Here is a 17,687-nt window from a genome sequence, read left to right on the forward strand (position 1 = left end):
GGCGGGGCAGGAGCGGGCAGGGCGCCCCCTGCCGTGTCCCCTGGGCAGCGTCCGGAGAAGGGCGGATTCATGCATTGCAGGATTTTGTTGTTGTTGCTTTCCCTGCAGCCTGACCAACAGTGGGAGCCCCAATTTCTTTTTTCTCAAAACAATTTGAGGCTTTTCAAGCAGAGTTAAAAACTCTTTCAAGGCGCTGGTTGGACATAAATATTCAACTCCAAACTCAATAGGAAGGTGGTTTTAACCAGAATTGAGCTGAGCAGATGCTTATTTAGAACGCCTGATTTTGCATTCCTTGTCCCCAGTTGCCAAGATCATGGGCCTCCTGAGCCCAGTCCTGGGGACCCGCTCATCCTGACTTTCAGTGTGACCTTGACAAAGCACCAGGATGCACCAGCAACAAACTTTGTTTAAATAGACTCCACGGAGGCTGCCTGCCCAACCTATGCAATGCTGTGAGCCCAAAGGGATCGTCACCCTAGATCTTGCCCACTACACGATTTTAAGCCCAAATATTAAAAAGCAGTATTACCACTGCAGGTAGTACCTGAACTTAAAAGATGGGATGCACTAGACGTTGTCACAAGGCTTTGGGATTTTTTTTCATTTTTAATTGTTTTATTGAGATATAATTCAGAAATCATCCCATTCACCCATTTAAGTTGTTTTTAGTATAGTTACAGAGTTGAGCAGCCATTACCACACTCAGGTTTAGAACATTTTCATCCTCTCCCCCCCAAAACCCAGTACCCATTAGCAGTCACTTTCCATTTCCCTCCCCAACACCCCTCAGCCTTAGACAACCACCAGTATACTTTCTGACTCTGTAGGTTTGCCTATTCTGAACATTTCATATACATGGACTCATACGTGTGTGGACAGAGGTTTTCATTTGTCTTGGGTATAGACCTAGGAATGGGATTTCTGGGTCATATGGCAACTCTGTGTTTAATCTTTGGAGAAATTGCCGCTGTTTTCCACAGCAGCTCCACCATTTTACATTCCCACCAGAGCATACCAGGGTTCCAATATCTGCACGTGCTCGCCAACACTTGTTATTGTCTGTTTGATTATAGCCATCCTAGTGGGAATGAAGTGGTACCTCATTGTGATTTTGATTTGCACCTCCCTAGTAACTAATGAGGTTGAACATCTTGTCATGTGCTTATTTGCTATTTGTATAACTTCTTTGGAGAAATGCCCATTTGGAAACTTTGCCCATGTTTAATTGTGTATTTATCTTTTTATTGTTGAGTTGTAAAAGTTTTGTTATGTATTGTGGGTACAAGTCCCTTATCAGATATGTGATTTGCAAGTATTTTCTCCCCTTCTGTGGGCGCTCAGTTTCTTGATGGTGTCCTTGACAGCACATCACAAGCCATTTTGACACAAGTAAAATAGGACTTAACCTTACAAAACAACAATTTGGCTTCTCTTCACGTTTCGGTAATAATACAGCCCATCCCTCCACCCCACCCCCAAAAGAAAGCAGAAACTGCCAGTATAAATCTTTGCAGAAATCCTGCCCTAATTCCAGTCCTGGTAGGAATTAGGAACTTCACAAATGACATCAATGTGCACCCTCTTTTGTGGCCAATAAATGGAAAATAGGCTCTGAGGAAATCTACAAAAACACACAGACCAGAGTTGGGAAGAGCAAAGCTAGGGAAAACTTTCAACACCTCTAAGATTTTTTTTTAATATGATGCTATAAAAGGACACATTCTTTGCAACCTTGTAACGCATAATAATAGTAATTTTCCTAATGTGCCTGTTTGAGATTATTCCCATGACTGGCACAGCCTTCAGAGGGGCAAAGGTGCCCATTTCACAATTGCTTACCAGTCTTGCTGTTGTCCCCACTTTGGTCTTCCCACATTCCTTCCAGCTCTCACTGGGGTTCTGCTGACTAAGGCACACAGGAGTTGTGAATTCTGGCTTGAATAGTATCTGCGTCTAAACACAAACACTGCTGAATAAAGAACCCAGTATTTACTCAGCTAATGAGCGTCTCCCCGGCAGTTGGCACACACGGGCCACCTTCTCATTGTCTCCAGTAATTTGCACACCTGAAACATGCCCCAGCCCCTTCTCCCAAGGTCCTTCCTGCCTCCCCGCCAGCCCCGCTGAGGAGAAAATTGCAAAATGCTGGATTAGTCTTTTCTGTTTAGTTGAACAATTGTTCCATTCTTACCCCTTCCTTGCCTCTTACTAAGTGCATGTCCTGGAAACCCCTTTGCCCCGACGCAGAGATGTCATTTGGACTAGAACAGCGGATTGAAGACTAGAGTGGAGGCACTGTAGCTAAAGAGTAAGATTAAATCTAGGCGTTTTTCTCATTTCCTTTCTTTTATTTTGCACTTGTTACTCATACCAATTGTGGTCAAACTAGTTAGTTCTTTGACTCATTCAACATTGTAAAAAATATTTTAGCTACCATGCATGTGGCAGCTTCATTCCTTTTTTCATTGTACCCAAGGGCCAGTAGCAAATAGTGACAAAAGAGAAACAACCATGTTGCACAATATTATATGTATGTGCTGGGAAAACGTTAACATATACAGTAATTCAACAAGATTTATAGAACACCTATTCTGTGTCAGGCACTGTCCTTGGTGTTGAGTATGTCATAGTGAACAACACAGCCAAAGTCCCTGCTGTCACGTTAGATGCAGATGCTGAGATAGAGAGAGAGATGGATATGGCTATAGACCTGTGTATGGATGCTATAAATATTGTATGGACATAGATTATTGTAATCTGCCATAAAATACAAGAAAAATAAACTGGATGGATGAAACTCCTAAGAAGTGTTAAGCATAGACTGTATGTAAAATGCTAGCTTATGAAATATAGGTGAAACTCATATGTTTTAAGTATATGTAATGAATAAGTAGCTTGTGAGAAAGGTGGACTTCATAAGATGTATTAAAAATTATAACATATTTCCAAGACATACTACAGACGGAATATATGATGGACCAAACAAGAGTGTTACTTATAGATAGATAGGGATGGAAAGACCAAGTCGTTAGGTATGAGCATGAAATCTCTGAACTGACAGTTATGTCACCTCTAAATAGACCACCCATTGGTGGCACGCAGTATAGTCCCATTCTCATCCCACGTGTCCTCTACCTTCTTGAACATACGGAATATGGTTATAATAACTGTTTGAATGTTCTTGTCTACCAATACTATCATCTGTTTTATTGCTGGATCATTTCTATTAATTTTTCTCCTCATTGTGGGTCATATTTTCCCACTGTGCCTGTCTGGTAATTTTTTATTAGATGCCACACATTGTGAATTTTACCTTAATGAGTATTGCAGATTTTTGTCTTCCTATATTCTTTTCTTATTCTTCTCCTCCCCAAAGCCCCCCAGAGCACAGTTGTATATTCTAGTTATGAGTGCCTCTGGTTGTGCTATGTGGGACACCACCTCAGCAGGGCCTGACGATCGGTGCCATGTCCACGCCCAGGATCCGAACCGGCAAAACCCTGGGCCGCTAAAGCAGAGCACACGAACTCAACAACTTGGCCACGGGGCTGGCCCCTTATAAATATTCTTGAGCTTTATTCTGGGACACAGTTAAGTTACTTGGAAACAGTTTGATCCTTTTCAGCTTTAAGTGAGATGGGAGCAGCTTTTAGGCTAGGGCTAATTAATCCCCTCTACTGAGGCAATCCCCTCTGAGTACTGTCCCCAGTGTCCTGTGAATTACAATGTTTTCCATTCTGGCCAGTGGAAGCAGAAACTATTCAGGCCCTATGGGACCTCCATGGATCATTCCCTCTAATCCATTCAGGTGGTTCTTTCCCCAGCCTCAGGAAGTGTCTTTATACACAGGTGCTGGTCGCTACTCTGCTGAAGATTCCAGATCTACACATCTCTGGAACTCTTTGTGCGGCTCTCTCCTCTCCGGTACTCAAACCGTAGCCTCTTTGGTCTCCTTGGACTTCCAGCGCCGTCTACTCAACTCAGGAGACAACTGGGCTCCCTTTCTCAGCTCTATGGTCTGGAAACTCTCACGAGGCAGTAAGCTGGGAAATTGTGGGGCTCACTTTGTTTGTTTCCCTTTCTCTGGGATCTCTGTCCTGTGTTCTGCTTGTATAGGATTTTTGCAACTTTTTCTGAAAAAGTCTGAGATTCTTTTAGGATGAAAAGACTTAAAAGTTTTTTTTTGTTTTTTTTTTAAAGATTGGCCCCTGGGCTAACAACAGTTGCCAATCTTCCTTTTTTTTCTTTTTCTTTGTTGCAGGTGCTTCTATTTGTGGGACATGGGACGCCGCCTCAACGTGGCCTGACGAGCGGTGCCATGTTCGCGCCCAGGATCCGAACCCTGGGCTGCCGCAGCGGAGCGTATGAACTTAACCACTCGGCCACAGAGCCGGCTCCTAAAAGTTTTAAAATGGAAAAGGAAAGCACTTCTCCCCTCTCCAGTCTAGGCCTGCTATAGGCTGACCACTTATGGCAGAAAAAGGAGGAGCAAAATTGGCTTCTTCTCTCCTCTTCCACCTTGCTAGGCACCTGTACAAGGTGGGGGCTATGTAGCAGGAGGATCTAAGACAACCCCACTGATGGCTTTCTTGCGCTGGGACCACATGCGGTCCCGGGGAAACACATACCCTTCGCCCCACAACCTCTGGGAGTTCTGGCTGCTCCCATTCAGCCCCTCTTTCACTGCAACCATTTGAGCATCCAGCCAGCCATCTCACCCTCTAGATTTCTGAGGTATGGCTCAGACACTTGTCCTCTATGTCCTGAAAACTTCTTGGGACATTTGTAGCAAACTATCTTTGAGTCCTTTCCCTAGGCTCATGGTAAGTAGTAGGCAACACTCCAACACCCTAATTGGCAGGAACTCACCAGCACACCATTATGTCCCCCAAAATACTCTTCTAATTGCCAATTTCCTTTTCTGGGAATGTCCAGCCCCACTTTGAAGCTGAACATTTTGTTTCTGGTGCAAGACCGTCCAGAGTTCTCTTTTCTTTCTGCCATCAACTTTCTGCTACCAGTAACATTCCAAATGGTACCTGCTTCATCAGCCTGGGGCCTGGAGTGAAGATGGTGGTAACATGAACCAGAGCTCCCACTTGACTAACAATGGACATTGAACAAAAACTTGAAAGAGATGAGAGTGTTAGCCATGCAAATATGTGCGGGAAGAGCATTGCAGGCAGAGGGAAGAGCCAGTGCAAAGGCCCTAAGGTGCCCTGGTATGCTCAAAGAAGAGTAAGGCCAGTATCTCTAGATATTTAGAATTCCATCATCTTACTTTTTAACAAGCTCTAGTTTCTAGAAAGTTCTTCCATATATTTAAATGAAATCTTCTCTTGTAACTTCTACCCATTGATTCTAATTTAATAATTCTTCCATATGGCAGCTTTCCAAGTACTGCTGTTAGGTCTTCTTTTTTTCAGGTGATACCCCACCTCCCAGACCCTTCAATCATTTCTCCATGACATAATTTCCGGGCTACTCACCACCTTGATGATTCTCTTCTAGAAGATTCCCTATTTGTCTCTATTTGCTGTTGTGTGTGTGCAAAAGACTTTAAAATTAAACATTTTTATTTTTAGATAATTGTAGGTTCATATGCAGTTGTAAGAAATCATACAGAGAGATCTAGCATACTCTTTAACCAGTTTGCCCCAATGATAACATCTTCCTAAATGACAGTAAACTATCACCAGGATATTGACATTGATACAGTCAAGATACAGAACAATTCCATCACCACACAGATCCCTCCTGTTGCCCTTTGGTTGCCACACCCATCTCCCTCCTCACTCCATATACCTAACTGCTGGCAACCACTAATCTGTTCTCCATTTCTATAACTTGTCATTTCAAGAAAGTTATATAAATGGAATCATATAGTATGTAACCTTTTAGGATTTTTTTTCACGCAGCATAATTCCCTTGAGATTCATCAAAATTGCTGCATGTATCAGTAGTCCATTCCATTTATTGCTGAGCACTATTCCATGGTGGGGATGTACCACAGTTTCTTTAACCATTCACCCTTTGAAGGACACCTGGGTTTCCAGTTTGAAGCTATTATGAATAAAGCTGCTATGAACATTCATGTACAGGTTTTTGTGTAAGCATAAGTTTTCATTTATCTGGGATAAATGCCCAGGAGTACAAATTCTGGGTCATGTGGAAGTTGCAAGTTTAATTTTTTAAGAAACTGCCAAGTTGTTTTCCAGAGTGGCTGTACCATTTCACATACCCACCAGCAATGTATGAGTGATCCAGTTTCTCCACATCCTTACCAGTATTTGGTGTTGCCACTTTTTTATTTTAGCCATTCTATCAGGTGTGCAGGAATATTTTATTGTGGTTTTAATTTGCATTTTCCCAGTGGATAATGATGTCGAACATCTTTTCGTGTGCTTATTTCCTATCTGTACATCCTTCTTGGTGAATGTCTGTTTATATCTTGTGTCGATTTTCTAATGGGAATGTTTGGGTTTTTACTGTTGAGTTTTGAGTGTTCTTTATATATTCTAGATACTAGTCCTTTGTTAGATATGTGGTTTCAAATATTTTCTCTTGGTCTGTAGCTTGTCTTTTGATCCTCTTAACAGGGTCTTTCATAGAACAAAAGTTTTTAATCTTGATGAGGCCGAATTTATCCATTTTTCCATTTATGGATTGTGCTTTTGATTTCAAGTTAAAGAACTCTTTGCCGGGGCTGGCCCAGTGGTGCAGTGGTTAAGTCCTCACGTTCCGCTTCGACAGCCCAGTGTTTGCCAGTTCGGATCCAGGGTGCAGACGTGGCACCGCTTATCAAGCCATGCTGTGGTATGCGTCCCACATATAAACTAGAGGAAGATGGGCATGGATGTTAGCTCAGGACGAGTCTTCCTCAGCAAAAAGAGGAGGATTGGTGGCAGATGTTAGCTCAGGGCTAATCTTCCTCAAAAACAAAACAAAACAAAACAAAACAAGAACTCTTTGCTTGGCTCTAAAGTCCAAAGATTTTCCTCCCATGTTTTTTCCTAAAAGTTTCATAGTTTTGCACTTTACATTTAAAATCCATTTTGAGTGAATTTTTATAAGGTATGAGCATTAGGTAGAGGTTCATTTTTTGCCTCTGGATGTTCAACTGATCTAGTATCATTTGATAAAAAAGCTATCTTTCCTTCATTGAATTGCTTTTGCTCTTTTGTCAAAAATCAGTTGGGCATATTTGTGTGCATCTATTTCTGGGTTCTCTATTCTGTTCCAATGACCTATGTATTTATCCCTCCACCAATAAGCTGCTGTTTTGATTGCTGAAGCTATCTAGTAGCCCTTAATATTGGATAGCGTGATTCCTCCTTTATTCTTCTTTTCCAAGATTGTGTTAGCTATATTAGGGCCTGTGTTTTTCCATATAAATTTCAGAATAAGCCTGTCTATGTCTACACAAAACCTTGCTAGCATTTTGATAGGAATTACATAAACCTATAGATCAATTTGGAAAGAATTAGCATCTTTATTATGTTGAATCTTCCAATCTATGAACACAGTATTCCTCTCCATTTATTTAGACCGTCTGATTTCTTTCATTACAATTTTCTAATTTTCAGCATCCAAATCTTATACATATATATTAACTTTATACCCAAGTATTTAATTTTTTTAGAGTGTAAATGGCATGGTGTTTTTAATTTCAGGTTCCACATGTTCATTGTTAGTATGCAGAAATACAAATGTTTTTGTGAATTGCATTTGTATTATTACATGACCTTGCTGAGCTCACTTACTAGTTCAGGAGGTTTTTTGGTTTTTTTATTGGGATTTTCCATGTAGACAATCATGTAATCTGCAAATAGGGATAGTTTTATTTCTTCTTTCCAATCTGCATGCCTTGCATTTTCTTTTCTTGCCTTATTGCTATGGCTAGAACTTGCAGTTCTATGTTGAAGAGGAGCAGTGAGGATGGGCCTCCTTGCCTTGCTCCAATCTTAGAGAGAAAGCATTCAGTCTTTCACCCTAAGTATGATGTTAGCTGTGGGTTTTTTGTAGATGCTATTTATCAAGTTAAGGAAGTTTCCCTCTATTTCTTGTTCACTGAGAGTTTTGATTGTGCACAGGTATTGGATTTTTTTTTTCCCAAATGCTTCCTCTGCATCAATTGATATGATCATATGATTTTTCTTCTTTAGCCTATTGATATGGTGGATTACACTGACTGATTTTCAAATGTTGAATTTGCATACATGGAATAAATTCTACTTGGTTGTGGTGTATAATTCTTTTTATACATTGCTGGATTTTATTTGCTAATATTTTATTGAGGATATTTGCATCTAGGCTCATGAGATATGCTGGCCTGTTGTTTTCTTTTCTTTTCTTTTTTGGTACTGCCTTTTCCTTGTTTTAGTATCAGAGTAATACTAGCTTTATAAAATGATTTGGGAAGTATTCTGTCCTCTTCTGTTTTCTGGAAGAGATTGTGTAAAATTGGTGTTACTTTTTAAAATATTTGGTAGAACCCTCCAGTGAAACCATTTGGACCTGAGATTTCTTTTTCAGAGCCTTTTAATTACAAATTCAATTTTTTAATGGTTATAGGACTGTTAAAATTGTCTATTTTATTTTGGTTGGGTTTTGATAGTTTGTGGGTTTTGAGGAATTGGTCCATTTCTTCTAAGATGTTGAATTTATGATTCTAAAGTTGCTCCTAGTATTCCCTTATTATCTTTTTAATGGCTGCAGCATCTGTAGTGATATCCCGTTTCATTCTTGATCTGGTGACTTGTGCCTTCTTTTTATCTTTGTCAGCCCTGTTATTTATTCAAGTAAATATAAATATTCAAGTCTGCTGATGAGCCCATTAAAGATGTTCTTCATTTCTGTTACTGTTTTTTATTTCCAGCTATTTGATTCTTATAGTTTCCATCTCTGCTGAAATTATCTATCTGATCTTGCATGTTGTCTACTTTTTCCATTAGTGCCTGTAACATAGTAATCATAATTATTTTCAATTCCCTCTCTGATACTTCCAGTAGCTCTGCCAAATCTAAGTCTGGTTCCAAGGATTGCTTTGTCTCCTCAGACTGCTTTTTCTTGCCTTTTGGCATGCCTTGTAATCTTTTGGTTGAAAGCCAGAACATATTATATAAGGCAGTAGATACTGTGGGAAATAAGCCTTTAGTGTAGTGATTTATGTTAATCTACCCAGGAATTGGGCTGTGTTGAGGTTTGTTGTTCTTATGGACATCAGAAAGTTTGAATTCCTCTAGTGATCTTTGTTCCTTCTCTTGGTTTTCAGGCTTCCCTTTGTGTCATCTCTTGCAGCTCTCCCCGCTGTAGTCCACTGTTGTTATTCCTGGAGGTTCGTTAGTGTGCTAGTGGGGCATGGAGGGGGGTGGTGTTGAATATTCTAAGCCTCAGTTTCAGGGTTGTAGTCTTCACAAGGGCTTCTGCCCCTCCTCCAGGGATAGAGCTCCCCCCAGTCTCTTCCCCCATATGCAGTGTGTATCCAGCAGTGTTCTCAGCCATCAGCCTTGAGGCCCCTCTCCCTGCAGATTAAGACTTTCTTTAGGTGAGATGGGGGACTGGGGCTGGGTGGAATTCCCTTCCCCCAGCTGCAGTGGTATTTCACCAGTGCCCGCAGACCATGTCCTTCCCCCTGCAGAATAAGCCTTTTGTTCCCTTAGGGAAAAGGTTCTGAGTGGATTTCTCAGTGGCTCCTGAGCGAGCACCTCCAGTCTGCACCATGAGTTTTCTCCAGTTTTTCCCTGATCTTCCCTGTAAGAGCCAGGTGGGGTTCCTGGAGGAAAAGCCTGCAAGAGGGTGGGAACCTCTCTTCCCATGAGCTTCACACTCTTAAGTTAGTCCTCACTCAGCCTCCAGCAATTTGTTAAGTTTTCCAGCTTAATCTTCCTATCCATTTCTATGGCATCTGGTGGCTTCTGTCCCTGGTAAGCAAATGCTCAGGTCCCGTTTCTCACAGAAAGTGCCTCTCTGTCTCTCTCCAGATTTTGAAATAGTCATTTGCTTTGCAAACTCAGTTCTAATTTAATTTCCAATCTGTCCAGATTTTTCTTTGTAAGCATGGGAAGGATGTCTTGTAACTCTCTACATCTCCAAGCTGAAACTGGAAGCCCTATTCAACTATATTTGACCAACAGAAATGTCAGTTGCATATGGTTCAATCTAATAGACTATGGCATATTTCCTGGATAATGCACCTTGTTTTCCTGCAGCCACAGTCTAACTAGAGATTTCTGGAAAGACTGCTATGGGTTAGTCTACACATAACTCACTGAGAGTGAGATGATCCCTCCATAACAGTGGTCCTCAAACTTGAGTGTAAGTCAGAATCACCAGGACGACTTGTTAAAACACAGATTGCCAAGTCCTTCTCCGGAGTCTCTGATTCAGCAGGTCTGGGGTGGGGCCCAAGAATTTTCATTTCTACCAAGTTCCCGGTTGGTGATGCTACTATTGCTGTCCCGAGGATCACACTCCAAGAACTCTCTGGCATATCTTGGAGGCCCAGGGCTTGTCTACGTGTCCTACTTATTCATCACTTTAAGGGCAGATGGTCAGCCCTGAGAGGCAGCAGTTAGGTTCTCAGCTGACCTCAGAGAAGTTTCAAGATTAAGTGTCAGGAATATGCTCACCCTTGAATTTATTCTTTCTCCTATGTCTTAAAACAAAGGTAGCCATGGTTTTCTAGTAGTGGATGACAGTCTTAGAGATAACAGTGTACAGACTATGTGAACTTGTTTTAAGACCATCGTGATGCAAGCACGCTCCTTAGGGTCCAGGTGTTGGCTGAGACTCAAGTACAAATAAAGTACCTCTGAAGGCTTTCTTCAGAACTGCTTTATGTCATGAATCTTCCCTGATGCTACAGTTTTGTGCACAGACTTTTAGTAAAGGTAAAACTGGGCTGCTCAAATGTATAGAATAAGTTCCATTTGGCATCAGTCACAATCATCAATTCATCTCCTGAGTCAACAAATATATATTAAGTGCTTACTATGCACCTGGCAAGTTTTTAGGTGCTGGGGTTACAGCAATGAAGAAAATAAAGTCTTATCTTCATGGTGGTTTCATTCTAGGGAGGGGAGACAAAACAGACGTGTGTGTGTGAGAGAGAGAGAGGAGGAGGGGAGAGGGAGAGAGGGAGAGAGGGAGAGAGGGAGAGAGAATAAAGCAGGATATCAATATCAATATGGGGAGTCAAGGGGAGGATCGAGGCTAAAGTTGCTCTTTTATTTTGTGGGTCAGGGATGGCCTCTCTAATGAGGTGACATTTGAGCAGTGGCTAGTCAGAAGAGATCCAGACCTGACACCCACGGAGGTTTAGGCAAATACAACGTTAGTCACTTTTGTATACTAATGTTAATTCAACTGTGTTTATAATCAGATAAAAGTTGTTCTTGCTAAAAATCTCACACTCCACTTCTAGGAATTATTTTAATAAATTGTAAATGTGGACATAGGTTTATGCCCAAAGATATTCATTACAGCTTTATAACATTAAAAAATGGAATTAACCAAAAATGCCCTTCTTTCCCCAACCTCCCTAACCTCAAGGCTCCATTGGGCACCCGTCCTCTGCAGTTCCAAAGCCCCTGGACTTCTTTCTGTGGTCGTGTTCTCAGACTGTGGAAGACTCTCCTGCTTACCTGTCTACTTCCCCCTACTTGAGCTCCTTGAGGACAGGGGCTCTGTTGAATTCAGCACCTATCATGGTGTCTGGCACATCTTCAGCACTCAATACATGTTCGAGAAAAGACTGGTTAAATGCTCTTTGGCCTATCTATAGATAGAATAGTATGCAGCCATTACAAACCATGTCTTTGAAAACAATTAATGACAGAGAAAGGATACTACTAAGTATAAAAAGCAGACTATAAAACTATACACACAGAATGACTTCCATTATGAGACACCAGAATAATTGAAGACTACATCTGAATGAGATTAGGATAATTTCTGCCTATTTTTTTGGTTTTTTTTTTTCACTTATTTTCATTACTATCTAGCATTTCATTGTATGAATATGACATAATTTTCCTCATCTGACTGTTCATGGACAATTAGATGGCTTGTTTTCCTTGTGTGAAATAGTATCTCTCAATAACCTTTTGATTATCCATTCCAGTAGACTTGCGAATGTTTTTTTTTTTTTTTAAAGATTTTATTTTTTTCCTTTTTCTCCCCAAAGCCACCCGGTGCATAGTTGTATATTCTTCGTTGTGGGTCCTTCTAGTTGTGGCATGTGGGACGCCGCCTCAGCATGGTTTGATGAGCAGTGCCATGTCTGCACCCAGGATTCTAACCAAGGAAACACTGGGCCGCCTGCAGTGGAGCGCGCGAACTTAACCACTCGGCCACAGGGCCAGCCCCGTGCCTTTCTACTTTTTGTTTCCTACTTTGGATATAATACAGTATTAGCTTCACAATTAAAAAAAAGTAAGTTAGGTAAAAATCCTCAAGGTGACTGGGTTCTCCATTTGAACCCAGTCATCACTCTGGTTCTGTAAACCTTAGAAGATTCATTGGTAGGACTCTCATCAACAGGCCCATCCTTAGCACGTGGTGTCCCCTGTTACCTTGAAGGTTCTCACCCTCAGCTTCGTCCTCCTCCTCACCACCGCCCCAGATTCTCAGCACTAGATGCATCTCTGTAAAAGTAGGTCGGTTCTACCTCCAGGCCTGACGTTCTCCCTCTGAGTCTTCTCCCCCTCTCAATCCATGTCCTTCTCCTCATTCCAGATTCCTTCCCTCCGAGGAGACAGCCCTGATTGAGAAGAAGCAAGAACATTTCTTGAGCACGTCTCAGGGCCAAGGAAGAGGGATGGGTGGGTGTTTCATGAAAGTGTCCAGTGCCTGTTCATCTCTTCCTTTCAGCAGTCAACAGGAGAGCTTCAGTCCCAGCCAAGTTCTCAGTTCTCTCAGATTGAGATTCAGAATAAGAAATAGCCAAGAAGCTTGAAGTGAATCCACTCCATTTCTCCTAAGACATCTGTTTTTCTTTTGGGGAATAACCTTGGAAATGTTATTGGTTTCTTCATGGTTTTTCTGCTGGCTTCAGGATGGCCTTATCTGCTTGGTTAATTTAAAAACTGGTTTGTAAACCCCTTAATACTTTTTTTGATTAATAGATACCATAATGAAGTTTTGCATTTCTAGGGCACTTTTCCATCAGAGAGGTCAAAGCTTGCCAACAAACCTTAGTTTCCTGGAGCACTAGTAACATTCCATAGGCGTGAAAGGGAAGGGAAGCATTCACGACTTAAATGATATTGCTATATCTGCATAATTTAATTAAACTGGCTGCCATTTAAAGAGAACTGCCCCATGAAGCTGGTTTTCCAGGAATTCAACTCTTCTTTTATTCAGTTTTTTCCTCTATTTTTTCCTCAGAAAATTCTAGCTACAACCTACTAGGTTACCTTGTTCTATTGTTTGGCTGAAATATTTTATCACCTATTGCTTCAACAGGAAAAAAGGAATAGTCCATTTTACTTGAATTCTGAATTCACAAACATGATGAGCACACGCTGTCATTTACAGGAAGGGGCTGTCCCCATAGCCACTTCAATTTGGGACCAATTAAAAAGACATGAAATAAAACCCCCTCTCAGGGACCTGCATCTACTTCACAGATTCTCCTTGGCTTCAGGGCTGCCTTCTCCATGTGCTGGGAACCAAGCCTTGGTGACCCTAGGGACAGAACTAGGAATGACAGCAATGGTTCATCACCTTAAGAAACACAACCCCTTCTCTGTCCTTACACCACTGACAAACATTTATTTCTGGCCAGGAAAGAGTTTTCTCTACCTTGGCCATTGTGTTTCCTCATTAGAGCTAATTTTGGGAACAGCATCTTCTTCCCCAGGCTTAGGCCATAAGTGCCAAGCCTTCCCCCTGTTGGATGCTGCAATTAGCCATGCTGAGCACCTATCGCCCACGCACGCGCTGCTTTGTTACAATTCTCATTTGTACAAAACCGAAGAGAAAAGCTTTTCACTAAGCCCTCTTGGTGCTAAAACATCTTGACATTAATTTGTGCTAAAATAACTAGAAGACTAAAACCTAATCTAATACAAAAAAGAGACCACGATGACCTCGGGTTACATACAAAGGCCTTTGTGGGACCTGGGGATTATTTGTATACAGATCGTGGCAACTGTGAGCGAGCAATAAATTACACACCCTGCGGTTTTCCCATCAAGGAGCTGGTTATGAAAGGAAATAAAACCCCATCATTAATAACCAAAGACACATATGTGACTATAGATACAGGTTGTCTTTATGGGAGAAAACAAATCATGTACTTGAGTATGCTGTCTAGAGGGCTGTGTATGAATAAAAGTGGCTTTACACAATTATTCGAATAATGATCATTTAATGATTTTTGCACTAAAAAAGAATTTAGGGGGCTGGCCCCGTGGCCGAGTGGTTAAGTTCGCGCGCTCCGCTGCAGGCGGCCCAGTGTTTCGTTGGTTCGAATCCTGGGCGCGGACATGGCACTGCTCATCAGACCACGCTGAGGCAGCGTCCCACATGCCACAACTAGAAGAACCCACAACGAAGAATACACAACTATGTACCGGGGGGCTTTGGGGAGAAAAAGGAAAAAATAAAATCTTAAAAAAAAAAAAAAAAAAAAGAATTTAGACCTAGCTAGAATTTTCTGCTTAAATATGAATGTAAAATTGAACAATTTTAAAACAGAATTCACAGCCACCGATTTTAATGGATTATTTCTGTTCACTTGGGAAAAACAGGTGAGGGGGCACTATATTCCATGTCTTCTGAAGACATTTATATAAGAGTAAGCAAATTGTGCAAAATGGAGAAAAATGGTTTGAATTCCAAGAAATCATTCCTCTTGGACCATGACAACTTTGAACAAAAATATTTTCACAAAATTTCATTTTAATCATCTTCTTTACAAAGCACAATACTTAAGACTTTTCTAAATACAACTTTAGAAAATGAAGCAAAAAAATAATCTCCATAGATGCTGGTCAAGTCCATGCTGAATGCAAAAGGATTTTTTCAAAAGTGATACTTCCAAGCTTTTCAATATTCTTGAGGAGTTCATTTCTGTAAAGAGTGAAGATGGTGGCTGTTCGGGCAGTGGCCTGTCCAGTTCCATGATCTAGAAGCTTCTCGCTGGTTAGCCCAAGGGGCAGTAATGAAGCTGGATCCGCCAACCTCTTCTTCTAGAATCACTTCTCCCTCTCTTTATACAAAGAAAGCCGGTGGCCTCTATGAGGGAAAGATGACAGCCCTCTACATTCCAGGTCGCCAGTGCCCCACGAGGGCGCTCCAACCTCTCAATTTAATTATTAACAATCCCACTCTGTATACACATTATATAAAACTATATCATTAGGGATTTTCATGATGAGTAAATGAGAAATCCAAACGTCAAAGAATCCAATCCTCATTCTTATATCAGGTGGTGGGAAATCTCTGAAGGCTTCAAGTTTAACATAGAAAAGCTTAGAATAGTCAAGGGGCCCAGGAATGTTTTATGCTGCCCTTGGAAACTTGGCGCTCCTGTCCCCTGGCACACTGAGAGCAAGGCTGCTAAAAAGGCAATATGTCCAGTCATGGGAATGAAGGACAGGAGGTTTCTTTCTTTACACACTCCCTTCCCTTAACTATGCCCCCACCTCAGAAGACCAGGGTGTCCAGGCTCTACAAACACACTGGAGGAAGTAGCGGCCTCAGCAGCAAGGATGAATATGGAGGAAAGAGGAAGGGAGGGGAAGGGAGAGGGGGAGAGAAAGGAAGAGACATTTATCTGTAATCCTTTCGATGATCAATAACACATGGTGTTTTTTTTTTTTTTTTTGCAGCACTCCATTGTTATCAATTCCCATTCTTTGTGGTTGTGCAAATCTATTAATGTTTAGTAGTTTCAATCTAAAACTCAGGAAGTAGACAAAGCAGCTTTTTAGAAACACATAAAACATCTTCAAGGGCCATTAAGGGACCACTCCCACCCCCCCAATCCCCAAACAATCTTGCAATGCAGTATACCCCTTATTTTTAGCTAAGGATGAGAAAATAGTTACATAGTCTAAGGCTGAACTGTTCATTTGCTACAGAGATAAAGAGAACAAGCAAACACCAGTTTCCTGGGGATGGAAAAAAGTAATTCCATAAATGCAAGAAAGACCCAATGGCTACACTTCAACAAGAGCCTCTCCCCATTCTCTTGGACCTGAGGAAGGGGTTACAAGAGAGCAAGGCAAATGACATTATGTGAGTACAGTTTAAACAATAACACACACAGATAACCCAGTGCAGGAAATAATACAACTTTCCCCCCCTTGTTTTCATTTGCATTTTACTTTTATTTATTTTTGCTTTAATAATGCATATTCTGTTCACTCAAAAGGTGCAAAGGACAGAAAGCAGGGGTTTAACTTAGCTGATGAAAAATCAAGCAGGGGTGACATTTCTAGTTTCATGAACAACCTAAAACCAGGAGAACTTAAAAGTCGCAGCTGGTGCCACAGAGCACGCCCAACTTCACAGCTGTCTCCTCTTAGGACCTTTGGCTAGGGGAGAGAAGCTTTGAAGACAGTGGCCTCTAGTGGACTTTGATAAGTGGCTAAAAAAAATTTTTTTTTGGAATCATGGTAGCTGCATCACAAAAGCTCCAATCAAGAGGGTGGTAAAAAGAAGGCACAGATCATCGCAAATACCAGATTTTCTCTTTCTCTTTTTGTAAATATACCATCATATATAAGCTAAAATTTATCTTAGGGTGGTAGGGGTTGCTGGCAGGAGAAGGGACAAGCTGGACCTAAAATTGCATATGTAATAGAATCCTAGAGGGGACACAAAGCGAGGCAGCTTTCCGCCTGAAGCAAAAGAATGGGACACTTGCTCCGGACTATGTGTCATACAAACACTGGGGGAATCTGTGACAAAACACGATTAAAAAAATCATCAAATTATAAAGCTTGTAAACGAATAATCTGAAATTACATTTTATTAATGGAAAATATCATCAAAATAGTACCACTATGGACTAAACTGCCTGAGTTTTCGTTTCGCATGAGATCTCATAGTAAAAAAGCCTTTAGCACAATTTGCTCTAAGTCACAACCAGTGCCAGACCCAGGACTATACCATGGGGAAGAGTCTCCTCTTGGATGGAACTTGTGTTGTGCTATCAAGACTTTTGTGCTAATCTTTCAAACAGGGACATGTTGAGGCAAACCTTTAATCTTTTGGCACAAGGTTATTTTGGCTGGGGCAGAAAATTTGAGTCTTGGACTCAGGATGAATAATGCAACATTTCATTTATCAAGTATTCATTTTGATTGAAGAGCTTTCTTTATGTCATTAACTTCCATCTATAAAAGAAAAACAAGAGCCAAACAAAATCATAATGAATTGGCTGGTCGGATAGAAGCTGAAAGATAAACAACCTGGTTGATTGAAAGAAAATAATTAACCTGAGAATTTTAAAGGGGAAATGGGTAAAATGACATCTGACTGAAGAGTTGATAACCACGCCAGAAATGACATAAGCCTAGAGAACAGGCACACAGATGCGATGAACTAGCATATGGTGGATATTTTCATTCTCAGGCTACCAGTATCTAAAATTTGTCAAAAACAGCAATAATTCCAGTTTCCTGGCAGAGGGTGGAGCAGGCTTCCTGACACGCTGGACCATTCAGCAG

At 41.2% G+C, this 17,687-nt stretch overlaps 1 protein-coding gene across 7 annotated transcripts in view; it reads right to left on the reverse strand.

Moving 5' to 3' along the window:
- Positions 1 to 16,319: 16,319 nt before the first annotated feature.
- The window catches only part of SH3KBP1 (SH3 domain containing kinase binding protein 1), a 314,407-nt gene continuing 313,039 nt past the window's right edge, over positions 16,320 to 17,687 (reverse strand). For all 7 annotated transcript variants that reach the window (XM_070502189.1, XM_070502186.1, XM_070502192.1 and 4 more), the window contains one exon: positions 16,320 to 17,354. In XM_070502189.1, the coding sequence (XP_070358290.1) occupies positions 17,313 to 17,354 (42 nt within the window). In that variant the 3' untranslated portion in view covers positions 16,320 to 17,312. The remainder of the gene's footprint in view (positions 17,355 to 17,687) is intronic.

The sequence above is a fragment of the Equus asinus genome, chromosome X, assembly GCF_041296235.1.
Source record: "Equus asinus isolate D_3611 breed Donkey chromosome X, EquAss-T2T_v2, whole genome shotgun sequence".
NCBI classification, from domain to species: Eukaryota; Metazoa; Chordata; class Mammalia; order Perissodactyla; family Equidae; genus Equus; species Equus asinus.